This window comes from Calonectris borealis, chromosome 2, assembly GCF_964195595.1.
Source record: "Calonectris borealis chromosome 2, bCalBor7.hap1.2, whole genome shotgun sequence".
Classification (NCBI taxonomy): Eukaryota; Metazoa; Chordata; class Aves; order Procellariiformes; family Procellariidae; genus Calonectris; species Calonectris borealis.
The window spans coordinates 170,910,435-170,929,705 of NC_134313.1; the positions used below are offsets into that span (position 1 = coordinate 170,910,435).

At 69.0% G+C, this 19,271-nt stretch overlaps 2 protein-coding genes across 3 annotated transcripts; one reads left to right on the plus strand and one right to left on the minus strand.

The window, feature by feature from the left end:
* Window positions 1–1,844: 1,844 nt before the first annotated feature.
* Window positions 1,845–8,332, plus strand: LOC142079722 (uncharacterized). Of its 2 annotated transcripts, none has more exons than XM_075144457.1 (4): window positions 1,845–2,012; window positions 3,842–4,476; window positions 5,842–6,045; window positions 6,633–8,332. In XM_075144457.1, exons 2-4 carry the CDS (start codon window positions 3,939–3,941, stop codon window positions 7,658–7,660), a joined length of 1,770 nt encoding a protein of 589 aa, XP_075000558.1. In that variant the 5' UTR covers window positions 1,845–2,012; window positions 3,842–3,938; the 3' UTR covers window positions 7,661–8,332. The 2 variants fall into 2 exon arrangements, with proteins under 2 accessions (XP_075000558.1, XP_075000559.1); XM_075144458.1 differs by having other exon boundaries at window positions 4,078–4,476.
* Window positions 8,333–10,517: 2,185 nt separating this feature from the next.
* LOC142078424 (zinc finger protein 783-like) lies at window positions 10,518–15,891 on the minus strand. The gene is made up of 8 exons (XM_075140888.1): window positions 15,807–15,891; window positions 15,193–15,542; window positions 13,514–13,915; window positions 13,290–13,416; window positions 12,700–12,813; window positions 12,021–12,131; window positions 11,756–11,875; window positions 10,518–11,708 (listed from the first exon to the last, which is right to left on the minus strand). Exons 1-8 carry the CDS (start codon window positions 15,889–15,891, stop codon window positions 10,885–10,887), a joined length of 2,133 nt encoding a protein of 710 aa, XP_074996989.1. The 3' UTR covers window positions 10,518–10,884.
* Between the last annotated feature and the right edge of the window lie 3,380 nt (window positions 15,892–19,271).

Here is a 19,271-nt window from a genome sequence, read left to right on the forward strand (position 1 = left end):
CAGAGTGCACCGGAACGTGTCCATCTGGGTGCAGGGGGTGCCAGGGCCCCCCCAGGGGTGCAGGGGGCACCCGGATGCCTGCCAGAGTGAATGGGGGAGAGGGTGCTCCCGGGGGTGCACAGGGCAGGCTGCACCCAGCGGTGCCTGTTGCCATGCATGGGCACGAGGTGCAAGGGGCACCCTGGGGGTGCAGAGGCAGGGTGAACCCAGGGGCCCGACAGGGTGCATGGGACATGGGGTACAAGGGCCTGCCCCCCGGGATGCAGGGTGCACCGGGAGTTACCCATGTGGGTGCAGGGGACAGGACGTGCCGGGGCACCCATGGGGGACAGAGGACGGGGTGCTCTGTGGGTGGCATTCACGGTGATCCATCAATTTGGCCGGGCGCGGGGGGGCACCGGGATGTGCAGGAGTAGAGCAGCCCCCCGGGGGAGGGCAGTGTGCACCGGGCATCGGGGTGCATGGCACACGGGGGGCACAGGGAGGCAGCTGGGGGTCTGTGGGGCAGGCTGCACGGGGGGCTACCCACTGGGGATGCACAATCATGGGGGGGCACGGGGCTCCCCCAGAGGTGCAGGGACAGCGAGTACGGCGGGTGGGACATCGGGGTGCAAAGGAAGGGGTACCTGGCACTGCGGGGAATGGGGTGCAGAGGGAAGTGCCCACCGGGATGCGCAGTCACGGGGGTGCAGGGGCAGTGTGTACAGCGGGTGGGGGCCATCAGGGTGCAGGGCACACGGGGGTGCAAGGGGCACCCAGGGGTGCAGGGATGGGGTGCACAGGGATGTGCCCACCGGAGATGCACAATCTCGGGGGGTACACGAGGCTCCCCCGGGGGTGCAGGGACAGTGACTACCGCGGGGGGGAGCATCGGAGTGCAAAGAAAGGGGGTGCGAGGGGCACCCGGGATGCACAGGAAAGTGCCCGTGGGAATGCACAATCACGGGCGTGCAAGCGGCATCGGGGGAGGGCTGCAGGGGTGGGGTGCACAGAGAAGAGCCCACGGGAAGGCACAATCACGGGGGTGCAAACGGCAGCCGGGGGGGAGAGGTGCAGGGACGGCATGTACGGGGGGGTGCCCACGGGGACGCATAATCATGGGGGTGCAAGGGACTCCGCCAGGGGTGCGGGGACGAGTACCATGGCTGGGGACATCGGGGTGCAAAGGAAAGGGATGCAAGGGGCACCCAGGGGTGTGCAGGAAAGTGCCCACGGGGACGCACGGTCACGGGGGTGCGTGGGGCTCCACCGGAGGTGCAGGGGCAGTGAGTACCGCGGGTGCGGACATCGGGGTGCAAAAGAAGGAGGTGCAAGGGGCACCCAGGGGTGCGCAGGGAACTGCCCACCGGGGATGCACAATCACAGGGGGGTGCACGGGGCTCCCACGAGAGTGCCGGGGCAGGGTGGGGGCATCGGTGTGCAGAGGAAGGGGCACCCGGGGTGCAGAGACGGGGTCCGCAGGGAAGTCCCCACCGGGATGCGCAATTACTGGGGTGCAAGCAGTACCCGGCGGGGGTGCAGGGCCGGGGTGCACCGGGGGATCCCCACGGGGATACATAATCACGGGTGTGCAAGCAGCACCGGGAGGATGCAGGGACGGGCTGCACAGGGAAGTGCCCACCGGGATGCACAACCACGGGGGTGCACGTGTCTCCCCGGAGCATGCGGCGACCGCGGTGCGGGGGTGCGTGTGCACGGGTGGGTGCGTGGGTGTGTGTGGTTCCCGCCTTCTTCCACCCCCCGCCCCCCCCACCCCGCGTAACTCCCCGGCGCGTCGCTTCGCGCCGCAGCTCCGCGGCGGTGCCGCCAGGGGGCGCCCAAGGGCGGGCGCGCGCAGGGCCCGCGCCGCGCCGCGCCGCGCCGCTCGGAGGCGGAGGAAATGAAGGCGAGTTCCGCCGAGGCGGGAGCCATTACCCGCCGCCGCCGCCGGAGCTGAGCCCCCCTCCGAGCCCGGCCCCTCCGCCGCCGTCCCCCGCTCCCCCCCCCCCCTTCGCACGCCCGTCCCGGCACAGGTAGGCGCCGCCGCCCTGCCCCGGGGGGTGTTGAGGGGTGGGGGGAAAGGCCTGCGGCCGGGGCCGGTGCCTGCCCCCGGCCCCCCCCCCTTCCCCCGGGGGCAGGCACCGGCCCCGGCCCCTTTGTCCCCGGTGCCCGGCGGAAGCGCGAACAAAAGCCGCCCGCTGAAGGCCCCGGCCCTGCCCTGGGGGTGCAGCCGGTAACCCCCCCCCCCCGCCTCGGGGCACCCCCGCCACTGAGGGGGGAGAGGCCGTTGCACCGGGGGGAGGGTGGGTGAGGGTCTGAGGCGCTGGGCCAAGGCCTTGAGGTGGCCGCCGGAGGGGTCTCTGTGGGGCCTGGAGATGCTGAGGGCGGTTGAGGGCTTTGCCACGGTGCTGGGGGGCTGAGGGGGTCGGTGGGGCACTGGGGGTGCGCCATGGTCGAGAGCCTTGCCGAGGGTCATGGCATGGCCTTCAGGTGCTCACCGTGGCTGGGGGCTTTGCCGCGAGCTCAAGACCTGCACCGTGGCCACGGTCTTTGCTAGGGTCTTGAGGCACTCAACGGGAGCTTGAGGCGTTCACCATGGCCAAGGCCTTCGCCAAGGTCTTCGCCATGGCCTTGAAGCACTCGCCATGGCCTTGGTCTTTGCCATGGCCCCAAGACCTTCACCAGGAGTTTGAGGTGTTCACCATGGCCAAGGCCTTTGCCAAGGTCTTCACCATGGCCTTGAAGCACTTGGCATTGTCTGGGTCTTTGCTATGGCTTGAAGGCCGTTGTGAGAGCTTGAGGCGTTCACCATGGCCAAGGCTTTTGCCATGGCCTTGAAGCACTCGCCATGGCGATGGTTTTCATCATGACCCTGAGGTCCTCACTGGGAGCTTGAGGTGTTCGCCATGACCAAGGCCTTCGCGATCACCTTGAAGCACTTGCCATGGCCGTGGTCTTCACCATGGGCCCAAAGCCCTCACTGGGATCTTGAGGTGTTCACCATGGCCAAGGCTTTCACTAATGTCTTGAGGCGTTAATGTAATGAAGGACATTACATTCCCTTGTAATGTCAAGGCGTCATGGCCTTGAGGCGCTCGCCATGGCCAAGGACTTCACCATGGCCCGAAGGTCCTCACTGGTAACCTGAGGTGCTTACTGGGGCTCTGAGGGTCTCACCATGGCCAACACCCTTGCCTGCATCATAGCCAAGGTCTTCACCGTGGCCTTGAGATGCTCGCCATGGCCAAGGCCTCCGCCATGGCCCTGAGGCCCCGTGCTGCAGCCCTGGTGCTTTCACCATGGCTGTGGCCCTTGCCATGGTGCCAAGGTGCTTGCCATCACCAAGGCCCTTGCTGTGGACCTGAGGTGCTGGCCATGGCTAAGTCCCTCGCTGTGGTGCTCGCTGTGGCCCAGAGGCGATGGCCGTGGCCCTGAAGTTGTTGCGGTGGCTCCTGCCGTGGCCCTGGGGTGCTTGCCAAGGCTGTGTCCTGGAGGCACTTGCCCTTGCTGCCAACGTGGCCACGAGGCCCTCGCTGTGGCCTTGAGGCGCTCCCCATCGCCCTCAGCCTGGCCTCGAGGTGCTCCTTGTCACCCTCTGTGTAGCCCTGAGGCACTTGCCACAGCCCCAAAGCGCGTGCCGTGGCTGAGGCGCTCGCCGTGGCCCTGAGGTGCGTGCCGTGACCCTCACCGCGGCCTCTGTCGCGGTCCCAATGCGCGCCCCGTGACCATGACCCTCTCCGCGGCCCCCGTGGTAGCTGGCTGGGGGCCCCTGGGTGCCTCTGGTTGGAGAGGGCCGGGGGCCCTCGCCGTCACCCCGCACTGCCGCCACCCACCGCTGCCCTTTCCTTTTCTCCCCTCCCAGGTGCTCTCGAGCCGGGGCGAGGGGATGAGGTGCCCCCCTGCCGCGTGGTGTGCCGAAGCGGCTCTTTAGATCCTCCCCGGCCCAAGCCTCCCCTGCCATGGATGCCTCGGGGGCTCTTGCTTCGGCTCCCTCCTCCGCGGCTCCCTCGGGCTCCCGCAGCCCCATGTTCCCCCCAGGAGCTGACAGAGAGGAGTGGGGACCGAGGTTCAATTGTGCCCCTTCCACCTCTGCCGCAGCCTCGCAGGCGATGCCAGCGTCTGGCCGGAAGAGGAAGGCCAACTTCTCCAATGACGAGACTGAGACGCTGGTCTGGAATGTGGTCCGGCATTTCAGCGCCCTGTATGGGTCTGAAGCCCTGCGGGCTCACCCCGTGCGGCGGAAGCAGCTCTGGACCCAAATCCAAAGCCGTGTCAACTTCCTGGGATACACCGAACGCTCCATCGACGACCTCAAGCACAAGTGGCGTGACCTGCGGTTGGACGTCAAGAAAAAGATCACCTCCAAGAAGCACCTGCCCATGAACCGCGCCGGCGGGCCCCTCCACAAGCCGCGCCTCACGCCCCTGGAGAAGATGGTGGCTTCCACCTTCTTGCAGGCCAGCCACGACTCGGAGCCCGAAATCATCTTGGACCCAGGTCAGTCGTGGTGGTTCTCTGGGGAGAGGAGAGTTGGAGTAGCAGAGTCCTGTGCTGCGTTCTCCGAGCGATGTCCAGCCTGGTAACGTCACCAGGCCGCGGTCCCCTCGAGCTCCCAGGTCTGCCGAGCATTTGCGTTCTGTGCCAGTCAGCGCGGCGTGGATCGTGGAAGGAGACTTTGGGGTTTTGCTCTCGTGCGCGGTTTGTGTCGGGATTGCAGCATCCGTCAGGGCCGTGGTCCTGTCGTATCTGAGTAGCAAAGCACCAGGGTTGGACACTGCGTGCGCTGGAATTAAAAATCCGCTGTGGAAATAACCTGGGATCAACAGGAACACCTCAGACTTTGTGGGAGCGGGTCTTTTTTGGTGGTTTTTTTTTTTCTTTCTTTAATTTGATACAGTGCCTGGCCTTGCTGGATACCATCTAAAGGCAGCTGGTAAAAGACGGGATGGGGTTTTATTTCCCCCGTTCCTTTCAGGGTCGGTGTCCCCCAGGGTCAGCTGGGGTCGGAGGGAGCGGGAGCAGCTGCTTCAGGGCAGAGTCACACCGTACTCCCGCAGCGTCTCGCACCCGGGTGCCGTGCGTGGCCGGGGGGAGCCGGTGGGTCCCTGGGCGGGCCGTGCCGTCTCGGTGGGGCTGTGCCTTTGGCCCCTCCGTCGCCTGCAGAGCAAACCCGTGCCTCGGCCTCCCGCAGAGCGCAGAGCCCTCTTGCTGGTCCTGCTCTTGGGTAACGCCTGTTCAGCTCAAATGCCCAAGAGATGCTCGGGGAGAAGATGTTGGTGAAAGACCCGACGTGGTCTTGCAGTAGCGCTGAGCTGGGCCCACGGGTACACCCAGGTGGGCTTTGTTACTGGCCAGGAGGCAGATAACCCCCCTGTCCTTTCATTTCGACAAAGGGCATGTGTCCGGCTTCTTTGTGTCCCCAGATGACACCGGGGTTAGTTGTTCCTGCTCCTTCCTCTGCTCTTTGATTTCAGCTCGGCCCGTCAGGTTTCAGCGGGGACGGGTGGGGGGCGTGGGTCTCGTTTCGCTCGGTTCAGGCTCGGGCTGTCTCTGAACCAGACGCCCGTCTCGCTGCAAAGCAGAAAAGCTCTGGGCTGGAGGAAGAAGTCCTGCGGGACATTTAGGGGATGCCAGCCCCCTCGGGGCTGGGCGAGTTCAGGACGGTCCTGGAGGGGCGAGGGCGAGCAATCGGGCGGGCTGGCCTTGCAGGAGGAGCAACTGTGTCCCCCACGCAGCGTCGCTCCCCTGCAGATTCCCGTGGGACCCTTCTTCTGGGGCGCCCCATCCGCCCTTCTGCGGGGGCACATGAGCCGCCGGTGCTGTCGTCGCAGCGGCTGAGGCTGGATTCTCTCTGTCCCGCAGATCTGTTCTTCCCCGGCGCGACCAAGCAGTCCTTCATGCACCTGCAGCCCGGCGTGAGCCACCCCAGCATCTACATCGACACCAACGGGCAGCCCTCGTCCCTGCCGGACGTGGAGGGCTCTGCCGTGCCCCGGCTGGCGGTGCAGAGCCCCGACCCCTCCGTCATCTGCGAGTACAGCCGAGGGGAAGGACAGAGCAGTTCGGGTAAGGCTGCGGCACAGGCTGCTGCGGGGGGTTTTAGGCGGCGGAGGGAGGGCGCAGGGTCTGGATGGAGATCCGCAGGGAGCGCGGTAGAAGGTTGCGGTGGTTGTTTGCACCGAGAGCCCAGTCTCGGCGCAGCGTCTTGCCGCTGGAGGGGCTGGGTGCAGCCCTCGGCACGGCGCTGCGGGTGGCACCGCAGGGGATGCCCCGATCGGAGATGCTTCCCTGCGCCTTTCCAGCTTGCGCGATTGTCTCCTGGTCTGCGAGTCCTGAAGGGCTGCAGACGCGTAATGGGGAACTCGGAGCACGGTGTCCTAACCGCTGAGGGGTGTTTGGTGGCAGGAGGAGGCGGCAAATCCAAGGGAAGGCAAAGGCCGCGGCCATCCCTGTGTCACGCAGGGTCTTGGGGAACTCTCTGCAGGGGGACGAGGGGTGTGCGAGGCAGGTAGGGGTGAGGGCTGCGCAGGTGGGGCACGTTGGCCTGCGGTGTCCCTCAGGGATGTCCGTGAGGGGGTTGTCCGTGTGTCGGGGAGGGGCAGGGGGCCGGGGCAGCGGCTGTGGCTCACCGGAGGGCTTCTCTTCTCTTCCAGCTGAGTCAGGACCGGAGCTACGGACTCCGGACATGTCAGCTATTTCCCCGTCCCTGCGAAACGAGTCCCTCGTCTCCTACGCCTCCATGTCGGAGGAGGAGGAACGGGAAGGCCGGGAGGTGGAGAGGGGCCACGGTGGGGCTGTGGGGATGCAGCCCGGGCCCGAGGCCCCCATGTCTGCGGAGGAAGACATGAAACTGTCCCGCCAGGCCATGCTAATCCGCAGGTGCAGCTCCCAGGGCTCCGTCACCTCCCTGCCCGAGGACCCTCTCAACCCCGTGGACGCTCACTCGGACTGGGGCCACGAGGGGGTGTCCGACCTGCCCCCCCTGGGCCGCGGGCTCGACTCCTCGCACCCCGAGGAGCAGGCGGGGGGCCCGGGCCCGGAGATGGGCGCTTTGCCCAGGGTACTGATGGGGCCCACCTGGGAGAAGCCGACGGCGGAGGAGGAGCCCCCGGCCCGCTCCCCGCTGCACGGCGCCCTGACCGAGGAGTCGCTGCCCTCCTCCGCCTCCCCCCCGGGGGACGCCCCTGCCGCCCCCGGCCCCCCCCGTGGCCTGGGCTGCTCCCGCCTGCGGGAGGACCGCCGGGAGAGCTGGAGGACTAACATCCATCACCTGCTGGACCTGGAGGAGCAGTGGGACCAGCTGTACCACCAGGAGCTGGCCATGTGGCAGGAGGAACGGGCCACCCAGCGCGAGGAGAGGGCCCGCGACCGCGAGCTCCAGTTTCGCCTGCTGGGGGTCCTGACGGACATCCGCGACGAGCTGCGCTACCTGCGCCAGGAGAGGGCCAGCGCCCGGCAGAGCCAGGCGCCGCCGGCCGAGCCCCGGCCGGACCCCAGCCCGCTCCTCGAGCAGCCCAAAGCCGAGCCCAGCTTCCCCGAGCCGCAGGCCGGGACGGCCAGCTGGGGAGAGACCGCCGTGCCCAGCCGAAGCCCCTTCGGGAACCGGGGCCGGGGCCGGCGTCGGGGCCGGCCACGCGGCTCTGCCTCCAGACACAGACGGCTCTTCCTCACCAACAGCTAGGGACGGGCGGGGACGCTGTCCCGCGAAGGACATGGTGTGCCTGCGGCCCGCCCGGCGCCTGCGCGCGGGGCTGCGGCCACGCGGTGGGCGCCCGGCCGCGGACAGAGGGGCGTGCGCGTGGGGGAAGGGTGTGCGTGGGTGTGCGTGGGAGCTGCCTGGGTCACGGGAAGCGTGCGCGAGCGTGCGGCCGCCGGCGAGGTTGGCGCCTGCCCCGCCGGCACGCTCGGGCCCCTGCGAGCGTGGGGAAGGTACAAGGGGGCGCGGGCGGCCGGCGCTGCGCGCGCCTGCCGCGCGCTGGGAGCGTGCTGGGCACACGCGCATGCCCGGGGAGGAAGGCGGCAATACACAAGCCCGTGTAGGGCATGCGAGCGCCCCGGGGGCCTGCCTGCGCCCGCGGCCCTGCCTCCGCCTGCGCGGACAGCCTGGGGCAGGGCCCGCGCGCGTGGCCGGCCGGGCGCGCGTGAGCGAGCGGGGCGCGCGGCGGGGAGGCGCGTGCGGGCGTCAGCGGGGCCGTGTGACAGCGCTAGTCGAGTAGGATTACTACCTTCGGGGGGTGGGGAGTTAGGAATACTTAGTCGCTGATGTGCGAACATTTTATGCAAATCATTTAATGACCTAATTTGCATATAACCATAAACTTCTGTTAAAAAAAAATCCCCAAAAAACAGAAAAGCTGTCTCTGTGTGTGGACTCGGTGCTGGGGCGGTGCGGTGAGGAGGGTCCCGCGCACGGGGGACCCGCTGTCCCCCGTGAGCCATCCCGCGCCGCCTGCCGAAGCCGCGTTCCCCTCTTGGCCAGGAGCTGTGCCGGGAGCCGGCCGTGCTGTGTCGATCCGGCAGCGATGCCCACGTTGGACACCTGAGCAGGGGTCCTGTCCCCTCCCGGCTCCCTGTGTAGCCTCAGGGAAGTTCCCGAGCCTCCTCTGCCACCCCGGTCCCCTGCTCGCTTGTGCCAACGCTGCTCGGCTGCTGTGTCATGCTGCTAATTCGCCGCCTGCCCGCGGTTCCTCCCTGCTCAAATCCCCGGTGCTGCCGGCACGCTGCCGCGCTGGCCTGCCCTGCTCCTGGGCTACCCCGAGCCGGCCGGGGGGGACGCAGCCTGCCTGGGCTGGGTGCTGTGCTGCGATACGGGGTTGTTTGCCCCGTGGGCTTGCCCCGCGCAGCCTGTGGCTGCGCGGGGCAAGCCCACGGGGCAAACGACCCCAGGCTCAGCACTGAACTTCACCCCACTCATTTGGGGGAGCCCAGCACCCTGGGATCAGGGCTGAGGGGAACAGGACCTGCAGCCTCGGGCTGCGTTGTCCGTGCTCGGAACCGGCAGCCTCGGCTGCCTGCGTGGTTCTGGGGTGGTGGGGCAGCGGGCACAGCTCGGGGACAGCATGGATGGTCCTCCGGGCAGCGTGTGGGGTCCCCAGGGAGTGTCCAGGGTCCCCAGCAACGTGTAGGGTCCCCAGGTGGTGTGCAGGGTCCTCAGAAGCGTGCAGGGTCCCCAGGGAGTGTCCAAGGTCCCCAGCAACGTGTAGGGTCCCCAGGTGGTGTGCAAGGTCCCCAGGTGGTGTGCAGGGTCCCCAGCAGCGTGCAGGGTCCCTGGCATCATGCAAGGCCCCTTGGGCAGCGTGCAGGGTCCGCAGGGAGCTCCAGCCCCGCACCCCCCACCTCCTCCTCCGGCTGCAGCCCGCATCGGGGTGACAGCACAGCTAAAAAGCCCACCCTGGGCTGATGCCCCCCCCCACCCGCAGCATGCGGGGACCCACAGCCACGTCCCTGCTCGGTGGCAGCTCCTTTGCCACCCGGGCAGGACAGGGCAGGTGGGTGCAGCCACCCGGGGAGGGGGCAGTGGGGCAGCGTCGCCAGTGCCAGCCGCCGCTGGGCAAAGCCTCACGAGATGTGACACTTGCTGGGTCACCGGCTCCGGTCGAGACCTCCCAGGGTGACCATCTCCCTTGGGGGGACAGTGACACCCAGCTCGGGGGCCCCAGGGTGCCTGGGGAAGGGGGCACGGCTTTCCACGGCTGTGGTTAAAACCGTGTGTGACTGACTTACAGACCCGATCAAGAGTAGGAGGGACCTGGGACGGTGGGCAGGAGCCGGGGGGGTTCAGCTGGTTAAAATGAAGGCAGGACGCGCGGGAGCGCTGCCTGCGCTGCCTGCTGCTGCCGCCGATGCGAGCGGGGCATTGCTGTCCGGTTGGGTTTTATAGTTGGGGAAGTGATTTGCAGAGGGGTGCAGGGGTGCAGGGAGGTGGGCGCTGGGTCCGTGTCCCGCAGAGGGCTTGGCCACAGCCTGCTGCCCACGAGTTTCGGGGAAAGGCAGGAAAAAATGAGAACTATTGGGAATCAGAGATGCTAGAAAGGGTTTGACAAGGTGGGGGGGTCCCTGCGGGGTCAGGGGCTGCAGCTGCCCAGGGAGACCCGGGACCTGCACCGCCCCGGAGAGCAGAGCTGCCTCCTGGCAGCCCTTGCACACCCATGGCTGGTGTGCGCACACGCGTGTGCCCGCACGCCCTGCAGCATGGTTGCCTGTCCCTCCCTCTCCCTGCAGGGTTTCACCCGTGGGTGCAGCCACTCCCCGCTCTGGGGGGGGTCTCTGCACAGCCCTGCCGGCACAAGGCCACCGCAGCCGGTGACACCGGGGTCGCTAGCAGTCCCTGCGCCCCTCAGCCCCGCGGCGCTGCCCCACGCCCCGTGCTGTGCCGCGATCTCCCCCCTCTTCCCCATCCCTGAGCTTGCAGGCGCTGCCGCTGCCTCCCTGGGTGCAGGACCACGGGGATGGGGCAGGAGCGTGGCCGCGAGACCCGGGGGGAGATGGGGGACCCCGTGGGGCGAAGGCGCTGCAGCCCAGCACGACTTTATTCCGTATCGCATCGTCCATACAAAACTACACCCCAAGCACTGTACAGAGCGGGACGGCGCGGGGCGGGAGCAGTAAAAATAAGCAGGGGGGGCTGGGGAGCAGAGCGGCAGGCGGGGGGTGGCGGCAGGGGGACGTGGCGGGGGGCTGCTCCCCATCCTGTGCAGCGAGATTGTCAGGTGGGGGGAGCGGTGGGGGCCGAAGAGCATCCGTCCATAGCAGGGGCCGGCCCCGGGCGGGGGGACCTGCGGGTGCACGGCCCCCCCAGGGCTCCCCGTGCCCCCCGCCCCGGCTGGGCGCCTGTTTTTGGTAGGAAGCTGCGTGGCCGGCGCCTGCCCCCGTCCCGGGGGGTGTCAGTCCGTGGCGGGGCAGCCCCTAGTCCCCGGGGGGCATGATGCCGGGGGGGGGCAGCGGGGGGGGGCCCGCCTCGGCCCCGTGGACCCGCTGGTGATCCTTGAGGGATTCCTTGTAGCGGAAGCTGCGGCCGCAGGCCGGGCACTGGTAGGGCCGCTCGCCGGTGTGGATGCGCTGGTGCTTGAGCAGGTTCTGCTTGCGGATGAAGCTCTTGCCGCAGGCGGCGCAGGCGAAGGGCCGCTCGCCCGTGTGCAGCCGCTGGTGGTTCTGCAGGTGCTCCTTGCGGCTGTAGCACTTGCCGCACTCGGCGCACTTGTAGGGCCGCTCGCCGCGGTGGATCATCTGGTGCCGCACCAGCCCCGAGTGGCAGTTGAAGCTCTTGCCGCACTCGGCGCAGGGGTAGGGGCGCTCGGCCGCGTGGCTCCGCTGGTGGATCCGCAGGCTCTTCTTCCCGCTGAAGCTCTTCCCGCACTCGGCGCAGCCGTGCGGCCGCTCTTCAGTGGGTCCCGGCGTCGCGGTGAGGACCCCCGCCGCCTCGGCCCCCGGCCCCGGCTCTGAGCCCGGGGCTTTGCCCAGTCTGTGCTGTGCCGGCAGAGCCGCTGCCGCCGCCGCTGCCACTGCCTGTCCCTCGGGGCTCCCGAAGCCCGCGCCGGGGAAGAGCAGCTCCCCGGAGCTGCCCGGCAAGCCCACCTCCTCGGGGGGCTCGGCGTGGGGGCACCGCTCCTCCGTCTTCACCAGCAGCCCCTCGCCGGCTGCAGGGGAGGGAAAGGCTCTGGTCAGTGCCTGCTGGGGACACCGGGGACGTCCCCGAGTCACAGCCCAGCCTGGGTGGGTGCTCCCCTCCCCTCCAGCCCCCCCCCAGCCCCATGGGGCCGGGCTCAGCATCGCTCACCGGGACCGGGACCCGTCAGCATCTCCCTCTCCGGCAGCTCCCAGGGCTCGCGGACACAGGGCTCTTCCTCCTGCTTGATCCACGACAAGAAGTCGTGCGCCGTGATCAGGGCGTCCGCGCCTGCAGGGAAGGACGGGGACGGGGACTCAGCCGAGCGGGGCCGCATCCTGTGCCGGGCAGGCTGGGGGAGGCAATGGCTCCATAAGGCAGCGGCTGCTGCCGGCGTTGGGCAGCCGGTGGGTGCGCGGCACAGCCCCGGGCTCACCTGCGCAGGGGTCCGCCGGCATCCCCCGCTCCTCCGCGAACTGCTGCTCCCCCACGAAGGCCACCTCCTGCTTGATGCGGGACAGGATGTCGGAGGTGGAGATCAGCGACTCTGTTGACAAGGAGAGACTTGGCCGGCGCCAGGCTGTGGCCACCCGCCGCAACCCCACGGCCAACGCGCCTCAGGGTGTGGGACCCCCGGGCTCCGGCCACGCGGGACGTCCCCGACCCACAGCAGTTATGGGGCCGCAAACACCCCCGGGGCAGATGTGGGGATGGGTGACGGCAGGACAGCCCATGGGGACAGGTAACCGTGGGACAGCCCATGGGGACGGGTGACAACGGCACAGCCGATGGGGACGGGTGAGTGTGACACAGCCCATGGGCTCCGACACGACGTGGTGGCGGTGGGGGACGTATGGATCTCCCAGCGACAGATCCCCACGAGCCCTGGCACATTAGTCACCGGGGATATTCCGGGGTCACTCGTGGTGGCCCCCAGTCGCACAGCGGGGAGCAGAGTCTGGCCACGGCGTGAAAACTGGGCCCTGGGGGGCTGGGACCGCCGGGAGGGAGGAGGGGCGGCCCTGGGGCGAGCAGCGGGGTGGGGAAACACGAGGTGGGAGGCAGCGGGGACGGGGGGGACCCGGCGCTGCCCTGGCTCCCGGCCGGTGCCTCACCCGCGCAGGCGTCCGGCGGCAGCTCCCTCTGCTCCAGCTCCCTCTGCTCGGGGACGCAGGGTCCCTCCGCGCGCTCGCTGCGGGGCTGCGCCTCGCTTCTGGAGAGGGCACCGTCTGCGCGGGGAGACAGCGCGGCTGGCACCGGCAGCGGGGCTGCGCCCGCCCGACCCTCCCCGTCGCCGAGAGGTGGGGGGACGCGCGGGGTCCGCACAGGGCTGCCAGGCCCTGGCATCTCTCCTGGCAGAGAAGCTGCCTAATTTTGGCAGGACCTCCGTGCCAGAGGCCCGTGCAGCGCAGATGCTCAGGCCCTCAATTTTGGGGGACGAGAACCCACCCCAGCTCCCCGGGACCAGGCGGCACGGGCTGCCCCATGCGGCAGCACCGGCACGGCACGGCACAGCGCATCATCCCCTCCCCACGCACGCCGCACGCACCGCAGAGGGTTCCCTCCGAAACGGGAGGCCGCGGGGCCACGGCGCGTGCCGCCACCGACCGCTCACGGGGCACCGGGGCACCCCCGCCCGGGACCCTCCGAGGAGACGCAGCCATCACCCCGGCCTGCCGGGAAAGGGGCGAGAAGGGATGTTTACCCAGGGAGATCAAAGACTCATAGTTCTCCTTCACCAGGTTATTGTACAGCTCTTTCTGCCACTCCTCCAAATTCTTCCACTCCTCCGCCGAGAAGTAGACGGCAATGTCAACAAACGTCACCGGCACCTGCAGGGACAAGCCCCCGGCGGCTCAGCGGTGCCCGCTCCCCAGGGCACCCGAGGGTCCCCCCGCCCGGCCTGCAGCCCCCCCCGGGAGCCGTTACCTTGGGGACCTCGCCCCGGGGGCCGGGGGGCAGCCGCAGCACCCAGAAGTTCCTGTTCTTCAGCAGGTTCTCCACGTTCTCCAGGCGCCGCTGGAGCAGCCCGTACTCCTGGATGAGGGTGCCCAGCACGGCCCACTTGCTCTCCAGCTGGTTCCCGAACTCCATGGCCGTCTTCTCGCAGTCCAGGAGCTTCTTCTCGGCCGTGCCGGACCGACCCTCCAGGCTGAGCAGGCGGGTGGCGAGGAGGTCGATCTTCCTCTCCATCGCCTGCACCGTGGCCACCACGGTCCAGAGCGAGGCCTCGGCGGAGTGGAGCTGCGCCTCCCGCACGTGCGCCCGCTCCGGCAGCAGCGGCGGCTGCAGCGGCATCAGGTGGGGGGCCTCCACGTTCCACTCCTGCACCTGGGCCGTGGGGAGGGTGCGGGTGGGAGGGGGCCCAGGAGTTGCGCCCGGAGCCCCGGCCCTGCGGCAGGCGCCGCTCCGCCCAGTTTGGGGGGTTTTGGCCATCATTGCCCGCGGCTGCACCCAGCACCCCACCGGGGACCCCCGCGTGCGCTGCCCACCGCCACCCACCTGCCCAAAGCCGGCAGCCCTGCCCTCGCCCTGTCTGCCCGCTGGGGACCCCCTGCTAACGACTCGGCCGGGCAGGATTTGGCCCCTGGAGCAGTCGGTGCTGCCCAGGGGAGGAAGGAGCTGCTGGGGCCTGGTCTGAGCTCCAGAAGGGGACAGGGCAGACAGGCCTGAGGGGACGGTGAGGGGCAGCCACGGAGGGTTGGGGAGGGATTGCAGTGCAGCCACAGTGGCCACAGAGTCAGCACCGGTCACTGTCCCCAGGGACACCAGCCAGCACCAGGTGGTCACCGTGCCGCACGGGCAGCCGCCAGACCCGCAGGGCAACAACCTCCTCCCTGGCACCCCGTGCCCCCACCCCTTGCGGGGGCTTCCCTGGGCAGGAACCTCCCCCGGGAGCAGGATGGGGCTGGGTGAGCAGAGAGCAGCCAGGGGCACGGGGCAGCCTGGGCCAAGGGTGCCTGGGGACACCTCGGGGACACACGGGCATCCCCCGTCAGAGGTGCCCGGGGCATCCCAGGGCTGGAGCCTGCATGGAGCATCCCGGGGGCACAGGGACATCCCGGGTCAGAGGTGCCTGGGGACATCATGGGGACACACAGGCATCCCGGGTCAGAGGAGCCCGGGGCATCCCAGGGCTGGAGCCTACACGGAGCATCCCAGGGGCACGGGGACATCCCGGGTCAGAGGGGCCCAGGGACATCCCGGGGGCACGGGGACATCCCGGGTCAGAGGGGCCCGGGGACGCCATGGGGACACACGGGCATCCCGGGTCAGAGGGGCTGGAGCCTGGACGGAGCATCCCGGGAGCACCGGAGCATCCCGGGGGCACAGGGACATCCCGGGTCAGAGGGGCCTGGGGACATCCCGGGGGCACGGGGACATCCCGGGTCAGGTCCCCGGGGGCAGCCCGAGGCTGGAGGGCGCAGGGGGTCGCTGGGGCTCCGCGGGCCGGGGGTGCCGGGGGGGGGTGGAGTCCAGGGGGCACCGCGGGGGCGCCCGGCCGGGGCGCACGGGCCAGCCCGGGGCAGCGGCGGGCGGCGCGGGCGGGGCGGCTCCGCCTGCGGTGCCGGTCCCGGTGCCCCCGGGCCGGGCCGGGCCGCGCTTACCTGGGCGGGCGCCCACTCGGCCATGGCCCCGCGGTGCTGGGCCGGGCCCCGGCGGCTGGGGCCGGGCCGCGGCGGGGAGAGCGCGGAGCGGAGCGGGGCCGCGCTGCCGCCCGCCGCCGCGCCGGGGCCGGGGCCGGTATCGGGGCCGGGGCCGGGGCCGCTGTCGGTGCCTGCGCGCTGCGGGCCGGGCCCCGCCGCCCCGCCGAGGAGCCAGGGGCAGCCGGGGAATTGCATCCGCCTCCTCCGGGCTTCGCGGCGGCGGGCGGGGGGGAGCGGCGCCGAGCGCGGAGCAGTGCCGCCTACCGGCACCGGCAGCGCCGGCCGCCCCGCCACCGGCACCGGCACCGAGCCTCGGCACCGGTATAAGCCCTGGCACGGGCATCGGCACTGGCGTGGGCACCGGCATCAGCACCGAGCCCTGGCACTGGTGTCAGCAGCGGCACTGGCATCGGCACCGATACGGGCACTGGCACCGGTATCGGCACCGAGCCCTGGCACCAGTATCAGCATTGGCACCAGCACCAGTATCAGCACTGGCACCGGTATCGGCACCGAGCCCTGGCACCAGTATCAGCACTGGCACCAAGCCCCGGCACCGATATTGGCATCAGTACCAGTGTCAGGATCGACATCACCACTGGTATTGGCACTGAGCGCTGGCACCAGTATCAGCATCACCATCAGGACCAGTGTCGGCATCGGCACCGTCACTGGTACCAGCACCAAGTCCCGGCACCAGTATTGGCTTCAGCAATGGGGTCAGGATCAGCACTGGCACCAGCATCAGCACCAGCACTGGCACCAGTCTGCATCGGCACCAGCATCAACACCAGTATCAGCACTGAGCGCTGGCCCCGGCACCAGCGTCGGCCCCAGCACCGGTGTTGGCACCGGCACCGAGCCCAGTGGGTGCCCTGAGCCCAAAGCCCCTGGGCTGCCCCGCTCAGCCGGGCACCGCATCCCCGCCGGCACCCCAGGGCCACAGCCCCGCGGGCGGCAGGTCGGGGCTGGGGAAGGGGGTGTCTCTCCCCCCCCCCTTGGGCTGTGCTGCTGGGACCCCCCTTCTCCCCCCAGCAAACACCCGGTGACGCCGGAGGGCCGTGAGCCCAGTCTGCAGGGTGAGCGCCTGGTGTGGGGAGGGGAGCACCCGGCCACCCACACCGGGACCCCCGGCCCGGCCAGAGACGGACGGGACACCCACGTGCAGGGATGTACGGGGTTTGGGGGACCCGCTTCGCGCGCTCGCCCCAACTCCGGGACCCTTCGGTCTAACAGCGCCGGGGGCTGGTGCCGGTGGGAGACCAGGGAAAAGCGTTACAGTCCTGTCTTCACGGACACCTCCCGGGAAAAGCTCCTCCGGCACCTTGGTGCTCCAGGGTCCGTACGGGTGGGCCACGGCAGGGGGTCCCCTCTGCCGGACACGGACCGGGATGGCCCCAGCCTCCGGGCAGCGAGGGCAGTGGGACAAGAAGGGTTAACGGGCTGAGCAGGCATCACGGGAGCCTGAGCAGCCATTTCGCTTGAGGATGCCATCGCTCCGGCGACCCCTCCAGCGCTGCGTCCCCCAGCTGGGGCACCTGAAGCCCCCTAAAGCCCCCTAAAGCCCCTGCCCCACGGCCCAGCGCCCCAGGGGCTCCCACAGCCATCGCCCTCCCAGCCCCCGGGGCCGAGCCGGGGCTGCTGGCACCCACCGGTGCCCGGGGCAGGATGAGGCTCTCCGGCTCCTGCCCCGGGCTGGGGGACGAGGGTGTCCCCTGGGATGGGGGGTACAGACTCAGCCCAAGGCGCGATGCCCCACGGGGGACGGGGAGCTCCTGAAGCTGGGGGAGGCGGGACAGGGACCCCAAAGGGAACCGTTTAAGCAGCTTTTTGGGGAGCTCGTTCTCTCTGCAATTAAGGGGAGGGGGTGGGAAACGATGGTCTCTGGCAAAATAAAAAAAAAAACCAGCTCAGGCGCGCGGAGCTGCCGCCCGGCCAGCGCTGCCCTCTCCGCCCCGGTCCCAAAGGTGCCGGGACTCCTCTGCATCCCCTCGCCTGGCGCCCGGCACGCAGCACCTGCGGCACGACTGCGGGGACCGGGAGGGCTCCAGGGGACAGCGGTTGGTGGTGGGGACCAGCAGACAGACACAGCACAGTCACGTAAGCCCCCTTTCTTTGGGAAACCAGCAAATAATGGCAGTTTACTGGGGTTTTCTTCACTCCCCACCATCCCCTCGCACCCAGCAGCTCTGGGTGGGAAGGAGCCAGCTCCTGCCAAAGGGCACGGCTGTCCCTGCCGCGTGGGGACGGGGACCGGCCGCTCTCCCACCTCCTCACCAGCTCCGGGTGGCAGGTCCTTGCTCGGGGGGAGCAGGCACGGTGATGACCGCATGCAAAACGGACACCTCGACGTACAGGAGACAACAGGGACCCAGGCGGTCACCGTGGCCGGCAGCGGTTTTGGTCATAAAAAAAAATGTGTCTCCAAAAAACCTGCTCCGAGCTGTTCAGGATCGGTGACCCTCGGAGTCCAGGGTACAAAACCAAGCCCTTTCGGTGACGGGTGAGAGGAAGGACCCGCTGCGTCACTGCTGCTGGTCCCTGGGGGCTGCTGAAATCCCTCCCTGCTTGCAGCGGGTTTGTGTCCCTTGCACCCCCTCTGAGTTTCCCCTGCCACGTTTAAGCACACCCACCAGGCAAGGCCACCGCTGCCGCCGCCGCTGTGAGGGCACCGGGCCAAAAAGGCTCCCTGGACCCTGCAGAAGGATGGTGCAGGGGGGCTGGGGCACCCAGCGTCCCACGCCCAGGGCAGCGAGCCCCTCGTTTTAGCCTCTCCTCCCACGAGAGCTCTCGCTGGCGCGTGGTTTTGGTGAGATCTGAGGTTACGGCTGCTCCTGCGCCGTATAAAACTGCAGGTTAAATCAAGAGGCAGGCAGCAGCAGGCAGCGCTGCCCACGATGGCTCAGCCGGCTCGGAGACCCCCTGCGCCCGGAGCCAGCGCTCGTCCGCTGCCAGAGCAGACCGGGAGCTCTTGTGCTGGGGACACTGGGAAGAAATGTAAAATATCTGCTGGGACCTGGGGTTCCTTTTCCTCGGCCATGGATTCAGCCGGTGTCAGCCCGGGCAGGGTTTGCGTGCTTTATCCCCGAGATTTCTCAAATGTCTCTCACCACACAGGTAATGTTTCCCTGGGAATGCCAGGGCCCCCAAGGGAAGCTTTGATCACCCAGGACAGCATTTATTAAAGACCCCGCTCTTTGGAATTAAAAGGGGGAATTAAAAGTGTGGTCCGATGCAGGGGCTTTGCCCCCTCAGGAGGAGTGAGGGGTGCTGGGGGCCGGGAGCATCCCGCGGGATCCAGCGGTCGGGAGGCGGAGGAATCGTTGCCCTCTGTGCGGACCCAGCTGCACCCCAGCCCGCGAGGAGGATGCGCTTCTCGCTCGCCGGCACTCCTGGGGGGCCGGGAGCGGTGCAGGACACCCCGGCTGTGACGCCACGTCCCATGCCGGAGCATCCCGAGCGTCTCCAGGATTGGGTGAGTTTTGCCCATTTTGGGGACAACAGCTGAAGAGCTGCCCCCTCGCTGCCACGGACCCGGGGCTCCCTGCAGGCGGACGCTGCACCCACGCAGCCCGGCCGCACCGCCGCTCGCTCCCCGGTCTCCCTCCGTGGGCACTGGAAGGTCCCACACGGATGTAACCACAAGACCAGCGCAGCAGGTCAGATCCAAGATCCAGCTGGGCTCGGACCTGTCCCAGGAGCAGCTCAGGCAGCGCCAGGAAGGGCCCAGCGAGGGCGCAGTACTGATGTAGAAGCCTCTCCACCACCCTGCAGCTCAGGGACATCCTCAGCCAGAAGCAGCACCTCTCTATTTAAGAGTTTCTATCAATTTTTTTCTTCTGGGAATTTATCCAACTGATTCTGAACCAGCGTAAAGTCCCTGCACCTGCAGCATCTTGCAGTACCCAACCGCCGCGTGAGGAACCATCGCCTTCCCCTCGCTTTGAACCGCTTACCGGTTTCACTTGATGTCTCCCAGGCACCCTCCGCAAAACCGTTTCCAGTTCTGCCCCCAAACTGGGGCAGCGGGAAGCGCCTGG